Consider the following 13360-nt stretch of genomic DNA (forward strand, 5'->3'; position numbering starts at 1 on the left):
AATAAGTGAGAAATTGTGTTTTTTCAAAAATTAGATGACAGGAACAAGTCATCTTAATGCATTTTCAATAAAAATACCAACAATTATTGAATTTATTGTGATAGCTCGAAGATCCAGTATTTTCTTACACGTTCGGAGTATTCAAATAGTAAAATCAAGCATTTGGAACTCCAAAATAGGTATTTTGTTGGTCAAAATAAATAATTAATCTTATTTCATGGTGAGTGATAACCTATTTTTAAAAAAAAAAATAAAATGACATGAATAAGTCATCCTAATGTATTTTCATGAAAAGAACAATAATGACTGAATTTATGGTGAATGCTCGAAAATATACTATTTTTTTATATATTTGGAGTATTCAAAGAACGAAATCAAGTATCTGAAACCCCATAATAGGTACTTTGTATGTCAAAATAAGTATTTACTTTTATTCCATGATAATTGAGAAATAATATTTTGTTAAAATTATATTTTAAATGGAGAAAAATGATATAAATTTGTATAAAATAATATATTTATTTAAATAATAAAGGTAAAAATGTAAAGTTTGCTTTATGGGCTAGTTAAAACTAAGTATATAAATTTGTCAGGTACTGATTTCTAAAAAAATATGGTTAGATACTGAATTTTAATTGAAACATTGACAGATGTATTTTTTTGTAATTTACCGTTATTCTAATCTATTTTGTTTATCTTTTCCTTTTTTAAAAAAAAAACACATATTATCGAATATTAAATGAAATTTTGATGTCCAAAAATATCAATATATTCTAGATAAAATTAATAAAATGTGGTATGTTTGTCGTTTTGATTATTTATGAATGAATTTAAACTTTTATATTGAATTTAAAATTAGTTCATAGATATATTTAATTTTTAATAAGCTCAAACTAGAACTCAATAGTATGCTTTGAGAGCTCGAAAATGAGCCGATCTGAAGTCAGGCTTGTTAAACAGATAAACGAGTTATTAATGAACCAAGCTCGAACCCGACTTGATTAACACGATAAACGAGCTTTTAACGATCCGAGTTCGAGCTGTTCGCTAGCTTAGTAATTTCAAGACAAATCGAACTCGAACATGATGATAAAAGCTTGAATCGAGCTCGAGCTGATCTCGAGCCGCTATCACTCTTAAATGAGCCAAGCTCAAACCTAATATTATTTGCGTTGGTTTGGATAATTTAGATCCCTAATATATATGGTTTCTTGATAGAATCTTCACTATATTTTGAAGTCAAATCGGAAATTAATCTGAATTCATTTTTCTAATTGATGATTGATTAACGCTATTTGTCTTCTAAAAATTGTAAATCAAAGAGTAAACTTAGTGAAATCTCAAACCCCATATATCTTCATTGTAGGCGTGTCAATATCAACTTCACATCAATGTAAAAATAACACATCATCCTTAAATCCCTTTCTAAAAAGAAATTCAACTTGTGAAATAATGTGTCATCATGTGGCTCCTGAAATAGAACACAGATAAATTTCAGTGACGCTCTCAAAATGGGAAATAAATAAAGCTTCCCAACATGTTACTATGCCCTTCAAAATGTTCTGTTATTTACAACAATGCTCTAATATGTACAGTGTACATCAATCCTCTTATGAACTAGAGTGAGAAGCAGTAGGGAGGAGAGTTCCCACAAAACCAATTCTTCACCACCTCTAAAATATATAAGCTACAAAATACACAACGCGAAATAATAACATAGCTCATCGATGTAATCGGGTATCTCTAGTGGTTTCATAGACACTAGAGCTAGAAGAAGTGAAACTTGCATCTGTTCGTATTATAGTTGAATTCTGCTTTTGGATTGCACCAGAACTTTGGCTTCGCCTCTCATGGTTGAAGTCTTTAATGGCTTTAAACCGGACATCGTTGGTATATGTGCTTCCTTCTGGTAGCAAATCTGGAATGGCCATTTTACCTTCAAGCATTTGGACAACCTCAGACATTGTAGGCCTGATAGATGGTGTGGAATTTGTGCACAGGAGTGCAATTTTCACCACCCTTTCCATTTCCTCGTTGTTCGCTTGAGAATCCAGGCTCGAGTCCACTAGTTCTTCAATGTTTTTGTTCTCTTGTAAGTGATTAGCCTGCAAAATCATGACAGTCGTACAGATATTTTGAGTGGAAAGCAACGGTTTTGAAGAATTCTTCACATGTAAATGGAAGTTGGGAGCTACAATTGCTCCTACTGGTTTTGTGTGGCTGCCTAAGTGATATAGCAATCAAAACTTGAATTTAGGTTGATGTATGGTATAAAAGATATGTGTTCTACTATTCAATCAACCTGAATCTGATCTCAATTATGTTTAGCGTACCCAGTCTAGAAGGCAAATGAAGTTATGACTGGGCATGTAATTGTTGTTGCTTTTGCCACTGACTATTTCCAAGATGACAACTCCAAAGCTGTAAACATCGGCTTTGTCTGTCAGATAACCCCATAATGCATATTCAGGTGCCATGTATCCTCTGCACAAGATGAAAGAATATATCAAGTTAATGGGGCGAAATATTCAAACTGATACACCGTCAATGAGATGAACTCACATTGTTCCAGCAACTTTGGTGCTTATATGTGTATTCTCGTCTTCGTTAAGCCTAGCCAACCCGAAATCTGAGATTTTCGGATTTAGATCTTTATCTAGAAGCACATTTGTAGCTTTAATGTCTCGGTGAACAATTTTCAGTCTTGATTCATCGTGAAGAAAAGCTAATCCTCTAGCAATTCCAATACAGATCGAAAACCGAGTTGGCCAGTTCAGCATCAACTTGCTTTCCTTTGACCCTGGAAAGTATCATCCAACTATAGTTAATGGCTAATGAAGGCAAAAGATGCATAAGACGTATGGAATTTTATTGAATCATTAAATTACTACCAAACAGAACTTGGGCGAGGCTGTTGTTTTCCATGTACTCGTATACCACCAGCAATTGATCTCCTTCAATACAGCATCCATACAACTTAACAAGATTCGGATGTTGTAAACAAGAAATCATGCCAATCTCATTCAAAAATTCACGGTTTCCTTGTCTTGATCTAGAGGAGAGTTGTTTCACAGCAATTACAGTCCCATCGGATAGTAGACCCTGCAACAGTTTCTCCATCAGATGATAGGAATTACAGAAGTAGGAATAAAGTGCAGAAATTTGTTGTAAAAAATAACTACCTTGTACACAGGACCAAAACCACCTTCTCCAATCTTGTTTGCAGCATCAAAGTTGTTGGTAGCAGTTCTAATTTGTTTCAGCGTAAAAGCAATAGTTTGCAATTCAAGACCTTTCAAATCTGTCAGCGAGAAGTATAAATGAGCCTTTATATTGACTCTCGAAAATAATAATATATACTGTATACAATAGGCCTCTTTAAATTCCACGTGTTCGACCATGTGTATATATATGGTATATGTCCATGAATAAATTAAGGAGTTCTGATTGTTTATAAATCAAGAAATGTTCTATCAAATTTAAAGGGTTCGGCACATTACCTATCCCTGATTGTCTCCTTCTTGTTAGATAACCTTTCCACCAAAGGATGCCTAAAATTGCCAATATAACACACACTGAAAGTACTGCAGCAACAACGTAAGCAGTAACATTCTTCTGTTTACCATATGAACAAACTTTGAAATCTGTAAAGAAAAGTAGACAGATATAAGAATACTTACGGAACTAAATTTTTCATAAAACATCACTCAACTGGATTCAAATTTATTTGATACTACCATGTTACCCATTCCTATTGGTATTATAAGGTAATAAAACTGTTTTTGGTGTTTCTAGGGTATTAACAAATCTACCAAAAGATATCTTTCAATTACACCCACTTTCAACAATTAAAGAACCAAATAAACAAAACGAGCATGTAAACGAAGGTATCACAACCGTTGCACAGAGAAACATACGATAAGTAAGACGAGATTTGACTCCAACTACTACTTTTAGTACATTGTTAACTCCTAAAGTAAAGGCTCTTAAGTACTTTCCCAAACTTTGGCTAGCGTAAGATAACAGGGTAAAGCAACTATAAAAAACCCATTGACTGCTTTATGGAAAATATTATCATGTTCTCGCTCTTCTTCCGATGGGGTGAGAGGCATTTAACAAGTAATGCAAATAAAAAATTCTCACATTTAAGTCTTGAAATAAATTTAAATTTAATAAAATAAGGTTTTTGGTCCGGTACCTCGGACTGGACGTAAAGAGTAAAATTAGATTCTCAGGTTAGTCAAGTTATAAAGTCATTACATTAGATTTGTGCGAACATATTCCAACCAAGGAAGAAAACCTTTCTCAGTTCTGTGGAACAGATGCAGTTTAATGCCACTAAATTATTGCATATCTAGTCTCATGCCGTAGAAGCCATCGACATCGGCATTATTGTCAGTAAGTAAAGTAACATTAAGGAAAGGACAACAAAGAAAATGATAGGAAGAACTAACTAGGATTGACCGAAATAGCTGATACAAGTGGACCATAATCTCCTCTGTTCGGAATACGTATAGTCCCTTTGCTTGCCCAGTAAAATCTAATCTCCAGGGTACCATCTTCCACTGTGGCATTAAAATCTCTAATAACGGGCCTTCGAGCTCCATGAGCCTCATCTTCGATGTTAAAATCTTCCCTAACTAGTTTTCCCTGTCGCAGTAATGGTATATCAGTAAAATAGTACAAGTCATGGTGCAGATTGTGTTTCATTTTTTCAAACAAACAACCTGGATGTATATATTGAACATCCGCCTGCCAAGACTGTTATATGTATCATCATTTGTGAAAAGAATTTCAGCAAAGTACAGGGTCACATTGTAACTCCCATTTTCCAGGCAGTAGTGAAAATATGTCATCGAAAGAGGACTAAGGCGTGCTGTAACATACAAGTCAGACAGATTTGAAACGGATGTGTCTTTGATAAAACGTGAATTTTGATAAGTAGGTTCATCCATGAAATCTCCAGTGCTAGTAAAGCCCCAATAGTTAGCACTTAAATATTTTGCGGAATCACCTCCTACGTCTCCTTCATAAGTAACTTTTCTATTGCCTTCGTCGATGGTTAAATCTTCCCCACCACAATTAACATATAAAGAGCACCTATCTGTCATAAACAAACAAAGAGCTCTAGATTACAACTTTTAATAATTTAAAGGTTTGCACAAACGAAAGAAAGTTATTGAGAAGCTCTATACACTGAAACCAACCGAAAATAATAACGGATAATCAAAATCCAAAGTACGAAAATGAAGAATCAAATTTTGGTCACTTAAAAAACATACTACTTTTTCGAAGGAAGAAAAGGATAGCATACTTACAACTAGGACAGAATAAATCCTTGGTACATGGAAGGATTCGTCCTCTGTTGAAGAGCAAGTATGGGAAGAGTTAGCATCAGAGGAGAACTCAAGTTACCGACTTGCTATCTTTCAGACTAGTCCATATTACTGATCATTAATGAGGCAAAAAACAATAAGAAGCCAAAATGCATCTTACGGTGTATTCACTGTCGATGACCCTTTGAACAAGTTAACCACTCGATTCCTAATACAGAAAAAAAAACAGCAAGAAACATCTAAATATATTTGAAAAGTGAAAGTCAGATCAACTTAATAAGGTAAAATACTGATGAATTTACGTGTTTTGCTGACAAGCGGGATCATCGGGGCCTTGCAAAGTAAAGTTGTTGTAAGACAGATCACTACATCAAAACAGAAAAGCTAGGTTGTCGTTTTCGGGATACTAATGTGATAAGGATGCAATAATAATCATCTAACAATCAATATTATAATGTAAACATTTGTCAATTTTTCAGGGTCAAGTAAGCCCCTTTAACTTTATAATTTCCATTTTGAAAATCCAACAGAAAACTTTTAGGATTAAAAAAAAGAAAAAGAAACCCACTGTTCTGTCAAGTGTCCATAAATGATGACCTTAGGTGGAGAATTTGAATTTAAAACTGTTGATGTGAAATATCGAGCATAAAAAGCAAGAACTGTTAATTTTATGCCAAGAATTTGAAAGGGAGTATATTGTTTAGTTTATGAAATAAAACGAACCAGAACATTGTCTCGTGATTATTAAAATACAAAACATACATGTTGCCTCCATCCTTCAAGATTGTTCCAGGTATATTTCCACTCAGCATGTTGCCAGTCAAAAAACTACATAAGTGAGATCATGTGGTTAGAAAACCTGGCCAAGAATAACATTTCTGGCTGAGAAAATGCACCAGAAAAGAAGTGAACCAGGGTAAGTTAGAAGAGAAAAGCATGATTTATAACATATTATCATATTTCCGTAAGGCTACAGTCTTTCTCTAAAATGATACTTCATCAAAGAAAACAAAGCAGAATCTTGTATTAACACTCACACAAATTTCAGATTTCTGGCAATGTTATTTCGAATCCCTCCCATTAGCTTATTGAAACTGACATCCCTGTCGATGAGCATGAATGAAAAATACAGTCAATACCGATTTAGAATGTCATTTTTCATTAATGCTCGGATAAATAGTTTTTTGTTTTTCCAAAAAAGAGGAAGTGCACTCTGGTAGGAGAAAATGTGATTGAAAGAGTAACATGATTGCGCCAGTCAGTTTAATATCTGAATGATACAATAGCACGAGGATAACTAATGAGATGAAATTTTAAATCATTCAAAGGAGAGCTCAAGGATCAAAATGGATTGAATTGCGAACACAATGTAGGTTATCATACTGCCAATCTCCATAAAATAGGCATTCAATATCAACACCAGTAAATTCCAGAGCTGTCATTTTTCCCCAAGAGGATAAGGGTCCTCGTGTCTTCCAACTCAGCATATACTAAGTTCACAGAATTAGAAACATTTACAAATCAAATTGTTAAGACAGAAGCATTTACTTTCATCAAGGAACATTTGTTTTACTTAGTTTACCATATTGACTTAAGGAACACCGTTGGTTCTACTTTTCTTTTCACATCATCTTAAGGAAATTCAGGTTCCCTTGAGCGGTAACATCTCTCTGTTCTACAGAAGTCAGAATAGAACTTGAAAAATCCATCAAACTCAATTCGTTGATGTTTGATGGTCACCAGTGGGCAGATTGTGTATGTATCTGAACCAAATAGCTGACTAAGAGAGTAAAAATAAAGGAGAAAAAAATACAAGTCCCAAGAAAAAATATTATAGATTCAAACCTTCTGCAAAAGGGAAAAAAGACAAAAAAAAATATGGTCAAATGTGGCCTCCAAAACAAAGTGACAATCTAGAGATTCCATGAATAAGAGAAAAAGGCATGGAAAGAGGGCTGCTTTTGACTAGAGTGAAGGAAAAGGAGGTCGAAAAGCCAACATAAAACATATAACTATCAGCATATCCATTCTAATATATAGTAATGTCACTCACAACATTTGCAGAAGTCTAAGTTTCCAGACATATGCAGGAATCTCGGCGGTAATGTTACAATTTCTCAACACCCTACAACAAAAGGAGCCATTAGATAGATAATAATAATAAAGAACCCTCTTGATGAGATATTTTGATTTTGTTATACAATGTTTCCAAGCGTGTAGAGCTCCGTAACAATGGAAATTCCTGAGGTGGCCCTTTTAAATCACTAATTCTCCTGTAAAAGATAATTTATCAGAAGTTTTTTTGACAGGTATGCAAGAGCCAGACGAGGCGAGTAAAAGGCTGGCGTCAAACTTAGTATTGTAAAATACTTACAGGTCGGTTAATGCATTCAGATGAGATATGTTAAAGGGGATAGGCCCTTCCAATCCACTAGCTTGCATTTCTCTTTATTAAACATTCAAACATTCAATAACCATAACAGGTACACAAAAAGAAATTTTCATAAATATTCAAAACAGGAAACATGATGATATCTTACAATTTGGTAAGAAGTCTCCAGTTGTGAATGAAGTCAGGAATTCTCCCACTTAAGTTGAGATCATTTATCCTACTGCAATGCAATAGAAATACTATTCAACAAAACAGAGAATTTCAAAAAAAAAAACTAAATTATATTATAGATGATAATAGAATGTACTTACAAATCGTTTAAGTTAATTAATCTTGAAAAAGACACTGGTAACTGCCCTGTTAGTTGGTTGGAGGACAACATCCTGCGATTCAATCAACGCCTTAAATAATGAAACTGCTGGTCATAGGCCTATATCATAACCATGATTTAAAGATTAAAATTACACATGAGCAGTTCTTACAGAGTATTCAAATTAATCAGCCTCCCAAGCTCAGAAGGGATAGTCCCAGAAAATTGGTTAGCTTCAAGGTTCCTGGTCAAATGTCAACAATTATATTTTTAATATAATGCACGGTCATTTTTCCTTTCTTTAAGCCAAACATGGACAGTAATCTGCAACAGCATTCGTCAAATATAAATCACACGTTTGACCTAGTGACTTCATCCTTTGGAATTTGTAACTAGCCTTCCGAGAAAAATGAAAACATGATTAAAAAACAACAGTTTAATTGCCTTCGAATAGTATATATGGCGTGACCTCACAGTTTAACCTAACTTCCATTTTTCAGTCATGAATTATGTCAGAAAACAACCAAGGGGGGATTAGGTTAAGGCATACAGGTAAGTGAGGCTTGTAATGTTTCCCAACAACTTAGGAATTTCCCCTGATAAGCGGTTCACAAGAACAGATCTGCATAAACATTTGAGATCATTAAAGTTTATCAAAGAATCAATAAACAAACAATATGCATTAAAAACCAACATGTATAAGATAAAGCCTACATAAAGTTCAATCGTGTTAAAGCCCATTCTTTTGGAATTGTTCCAGTAAGGAGATTGTAGGCAAAATCACTGAAATAAACCAAAAGTCAGATTATGTTGAGCCAAACTATGCGTGAAAGTCGGATAGAATGTATAATCTAGAAATCATTTTGGTCTTCAGAACTTACACATCTTGGAGGTAGGGAAGCTTCAAAATAGAAGGCGGAAGAGTCCCAGGAAGATTGAAGCTCTTAATGACACTGCAGTAAAGCAGAAAACATAAATCCTTAAGGTCGTAGTCAGTGCGAGGGAAAATCATGAGGTATTTGTCTTATACTACAAAAAGGGGACAAAAAAAGAAAAAAGAAACCCCATCCTGTCAAAAATGAATCCATTAGAATTTATGTAGATAAATGTCATCCATTTCTCATTGAATGCTGGCACGCACTTTTCAGAGCTAATACTATTAAAATTGATATAATCTGCATTCAGAAAATGAAGAACGTCCCACTTATGTTGATACTGTTCTTTGATTCGCAGGAAAGCTTAGACATGATCAGACTGCACATATCTAAACATGCCCAGTTACACCAATTTAGAATTGCAAAAAATAAGCACCTAAGATTTCACGCACAGGTATATTTACTCCTGGGAACAACATAACAAAATCTTATCCGAAATGGAAAAATCCAAAGACTACAAATTTAATTCAAAATGGCATGATGCCAACCTGCTGCAAATAACACATCACAACTTGTACTGAGTGCTTTTTAAAAAAAAATGTAAGGCTATATGAAAATCACATTCACAGACGTACATCAAATTAAGATAATAATTGCAAACATTTCAATTAACATAGCTGGTGAGAAAAATTGAATATTTGAGCATCACACATTCTTATGACATGGCAGACAGTGTTGTTGGCAAAACTGCAATCACAATCAACATAACCATCGGAGCCACTGGGAGCAGTTTGTGAAATTCCAACCATCTCAACTTCACATAAATCAGCATTGAATCTCCAAAATGTTGCGCCAAGTTCATTGGCGATTTGTTGTAGGGCATCCACTAATCAGAAAATAAATTTTTAAAAGCATGAGATAAGTTGAAAGAGAAGTAGCCAAAACTCGAGAAATTGCAAAATAACGTTGTACTTGATGTGAAAGTACCAAAATATGTGCTTACTAAAAAATTTCTCCTTTCCTTATACATTAGATACAACTAAGTCCAAGATTTAATCCCATCAATTTTAACCTTAAAAATGTCCGATCAAGTTACCATAGGGATATCCTAGAATATGGCAATTTATCTTTAGCCGCTTTGTTGAAAGTCATCCAACTGGCATGAGAAACATGCTTTCCTCAGTCACGATTTCTCAAAATTTCATTCTCACAATCTTCATAAAGGAACACGAGAACTAAAAAAGATGATGAATACCATTTTAACTTGTCGCCAAGTTTCTTTCTCAATTCCACACCCAACTCCTCAGTATTAACTAAATATTTAATCTCTTTCTTCACCAAAAGATTTATCAGCTTTCACTAGAATCTCATATGTTCCTTGAATCTTCTTTCATTCAATATTGAGTATCAAGAAAACCAATCTTTTATACAATCCAGTCTCAGGGCATCCGCCGGAAAAGTGTCGTACTTTTTCGAAAGGAGAAATAATTCAGCGCTTACCTTCGTCTTTTGGCACCTGTGACTCAGATAATTTCAGTAGCCCGAAACAACAAACTGCAAAAACACAAGAAACAGCGACAGAGTTCCCAAACACCATCCTCAAGCATCAAGATTCCAGATTTATTTACATAAGAGAATTTGACTACTGCCGTGCTAATTTAGATACCCACGTGAATCATTTCTAAACATTGGGTAGATTTTAGTGGGTTTAAATAAACAGTTTGTTACTTTAAAGGAAAAGGACAACAAATCTATGAGCAAGACCCAATACTATTACTTCAAGTTGAAGAATTCTCTAGTTGTTGCACTCTTTGCTTACAAATTTTTTTAAACCATAGATTTTCAAAGTATATAATCATTAACGCAAAGTTGGAAGCTTTGAATTTTCGAGTCCAATGCCAAGATTAAGTTTGAGTAATTTTGAGTCGAGGGCCCTCAAAATAATGGGATGGGAAAGATTAGTGATATATCTCTCTATAGACTCGGTCAATTCTTGAAAGCCGAGAAAAATCATGCTCAATATTTAGATAGTTCCGAGAGAGATCTTAATGGTTAGAATTCACGGAAAGGTGATCTCATTCACCCAAATCCATCAAGATAGCTAATAACTCACCTTGTGTCACATTTACTAAGATTTGCTGGAAGGTCATCTCGGTGTCCGTATCTATCCATTCTTCAAGTACTTCTCTATTTTCATATTCTCTGATTTGACCTTCTGACTCTCTTCTTACATTCTTGTTTGTGCTTTCAGATTCGAAAGTACAACCCGGACTTCCAAAATAAAATCCGATCTCTCTACGGCCTCACGATTTTGATGAACATCAACTACGTCTCTTCATTAATTAATTTAATAAATAGGAAATTTATCTGCAACAAGAGGTTGAGTTTATGGAATTATAATTGGTAAAAGTTAAGTATCGAAAAAGAACAACTCATTGACCAAGAAAACAAATCTTGTGTGGTCCAATAGTCCAAACATATATACGCAAATGAGACTATGACGTACTTTATTATAATTGAAGGCTCTCCATAATTAGGGGGAAAATTATGTACAAACAATTAAGAATTTAATTTGATTCGTTGACTTTTTTATGTCAAGAAAATAAATTACGTTATCTGATCGAATTTTTTCATGTAAACATGGCAATAAAATTTAAAAAAAAAAGCTTTAAGAGAGTGCATTTTAAAAATACGATCGAGATTCAACAAATCAAATAATATTAGTAAAAATTAAAAGTTCAAATTAATTATATTCAAGCTCGATTTAAAGATTATAAATATTCATTATACATTCATACTTTTTTTTTTTTGAAATAATGCATTCATACTTTTAAAACACCAGCACATGACTAAAGATCTATTTGGCAAAAACATAATGGAAAATATTATTACAAAATTAGTATTAAATTTAATTACGTCAAGCAATGTTTCTTTTAATGGACGCATTGTTTGGGCTGCTCAAGTTTGATTAGCTAGCTTTTAAAAATATATGAAAAAAAACTTCAATTGACCAATTTCAACACCAAATTAATTGTTATATATGAAAGCGCTGTCTGCTGCTGCTTTCTTATTCGTTCTCTCTAATTATTTATTTGTTTGTTTATTGTTGGAAACGTAATTTATTTTTTCCCATGTCAAATAATGCATGCACGTGGAAATCATATAAAAAATGGTCTAAAATGTTGTACTGGTTTATCCGTAACCTCAATCTTCGAGTCCAAATTAAGAACTATAGAGTATTTTAATAATTCAAAATCCACAATTTTGATGTTAATAGAGCGTCCATGAAAAATTATTTAAAAAAAAAAACCACGATATTCGATTGAGAATTTTGAATGGGCATCAGGTTGTGCTTTAGGAGAAATTTGTGATAATTGATTAGATATCATGTACTAAACACACACATACACATATAGAATGTAAACGAATCAAATCGTTCGCGAGCTACTCGGAGCTCGATTATGTAAAATCTTGCTCGATATCATTTGTTAAGCTTATAGAACCAAGCTCGATCTCGACAATTTTATTGAGTCGAACTCGAGTTTAAAGATATTCAGCTTACGAGTCTCATTATAAAAGCTTGAATCGAAGTCAAGCTGATACTATTCGGCTCGGCTCGGCTCGGCTCGGCTCGTTCAATTCCCTAAATATATTAGTGAGTTTTGATATGGTGAATACCGACTATGGGTACGTTTTTAAAGTACTTGTTGAAACGAAGCAAAATGTTGACCGTATTCAGACTAGTGTTCTAAATGGCGTTCGAGACAGTTGCCTAGACGGTAGGCGGCCCTCGACCTTACCGCCTATGCATGAGATGGGTGTTTTAGGCGGCCCAAGCTATACGGCGTTGGCAATATGAACTGTTGTATAATAAAGAGAAAAAGGATTGGATCACATGCAAGTTGTGTAAGAGGCTTATTAAATGAGGAGTTTATACGGTGAAGCATCATATTGCGAGTATTGTATGACAAGTTGAAGCATGTCTTAAAGCATCCGACGAAGACAAAAAAAAGAGTGAGAGACTATCTTGAAAATAGCAAGAATAAAAAACGTCAAAGGGTGGACGAACTAAAAGAAGAAAGGGCGGAGGTAAACATATGTGTTGATGAAAGGGATGATGATTGTCAAGTTGTGGGAGATAATTCATGTAATGCCTGAAATAAATATCACAAGTTATGGATTTAGTAATGTGAGATTACTAAATAATTAATGATTTTTTTTAATAGAGAAATATGACATAGTTTGGTCATATGAAGTCCAAACGATTTGAAATTTGGATATGACGTAGAAAACTCAAAGATATAGAAGTTTCATGTTTTGAGTTTTGGAAAATTTGATCGTTTGACTGGTCCAAAGAGATATACCGGTGATAAAATGTTAAATATTATATTATATTATTTTATTAATATAATATAATATAATATTAAAAAAAATTTAAAAAATAATA

At 33.7% G+C, this 13360-nt stretch overlaps 1 protein-coding gene across 1 annotated transcript; it reads right to left on the reverse strand.

Annotated features, from left to right (window-relative positions):
* Nucleotides 1–1514: 1514 nt before the first annotated feature.
* Nucleotides 1515–10749, reverse strand: LOC140836739 (probable LRR receptor-like serine/threonine-protein kinase RFK1). Its single transcript, XM_073202480.1, has 24 exons — nucleotides 10414–10749; nucleotides 9625–9799; nucleotides 8920–8991; nucleotides 8753–8821; nucleotides 8589–8660; nucleotides 8211–8282; nucleotides 8040–8111; nucleotides 7877–7948; nucleotides 7711–7782; nucleotides 7538–7609; nucleotides 7390–7461; nucleotides 6374–6439; nucleotides 6099–6164; nucleotides 5639–5701; nucleotides 5497–5544; nucleotides 5319–5362; nucleotides 4728–5104; nucleotides 4455–4650; nucleotides 3501–3644; nucleotides 3183–3301; nucleotides 2892–3102; nucleotides 2563–2800; nucleotides 2334–2484; nucleotides 1515–2105 (listed from the first exon to the last, which is right to left on the reverse strand). Exons 1-24 carry the CDS (start codon nucleotides 10508–10510, stop codon nucleotides 1722–1724), a joined length of 3024 nt encoding a protein of 1007 aa, XP_073058581.1. The 5' UTR covers nucleotides 10511–10749; the 3' UTR covers nucleotides 1515–1721.
* Nucleotides 10750–13360: the final 2611 nt, after the last annotated feature.

The sequence above is a fragment of the Primulina eburnea genome, chromosome 7 (genome assembly GCF_022965805.1).
Source record: "Primulina eburnea isolate SZY01 chromosome 7, ASM2296580v1, whole genome shotgun sequence".
Taxonomy (NCBI): Eukaryota; Viridiplantae; Streptophyta; class Magnoliopsida; order Lamiales; family Gesneriaceae; genus Primulina; species Primulina eburnea.

Bases quoted from the DNA above. Each gene is read 5' to 3' on its own strand.
- LOC140836739 (XM_073202480.1), bottom strand. From the start codon at position 10,510: ATGGTGTTTGGGAACTCTGTCGCTGTTTCTTGTGTTTTTGCAGTTTGT. The intron at 6,440-7,389 runs GTGAGTGACATT...GCTCATCGACAG, and splicing joins CTTAGACTTCTGCAAATGTT to GGATGTCAGTTTCAATAAGC. The intron at 6,165-6,373 runs GTGAGTGTTAAT...TCACTTATGTAG, and splicing joins GCCAGAAATCTGAAATTTGT to TTTTTTGACTGGCAACATGC.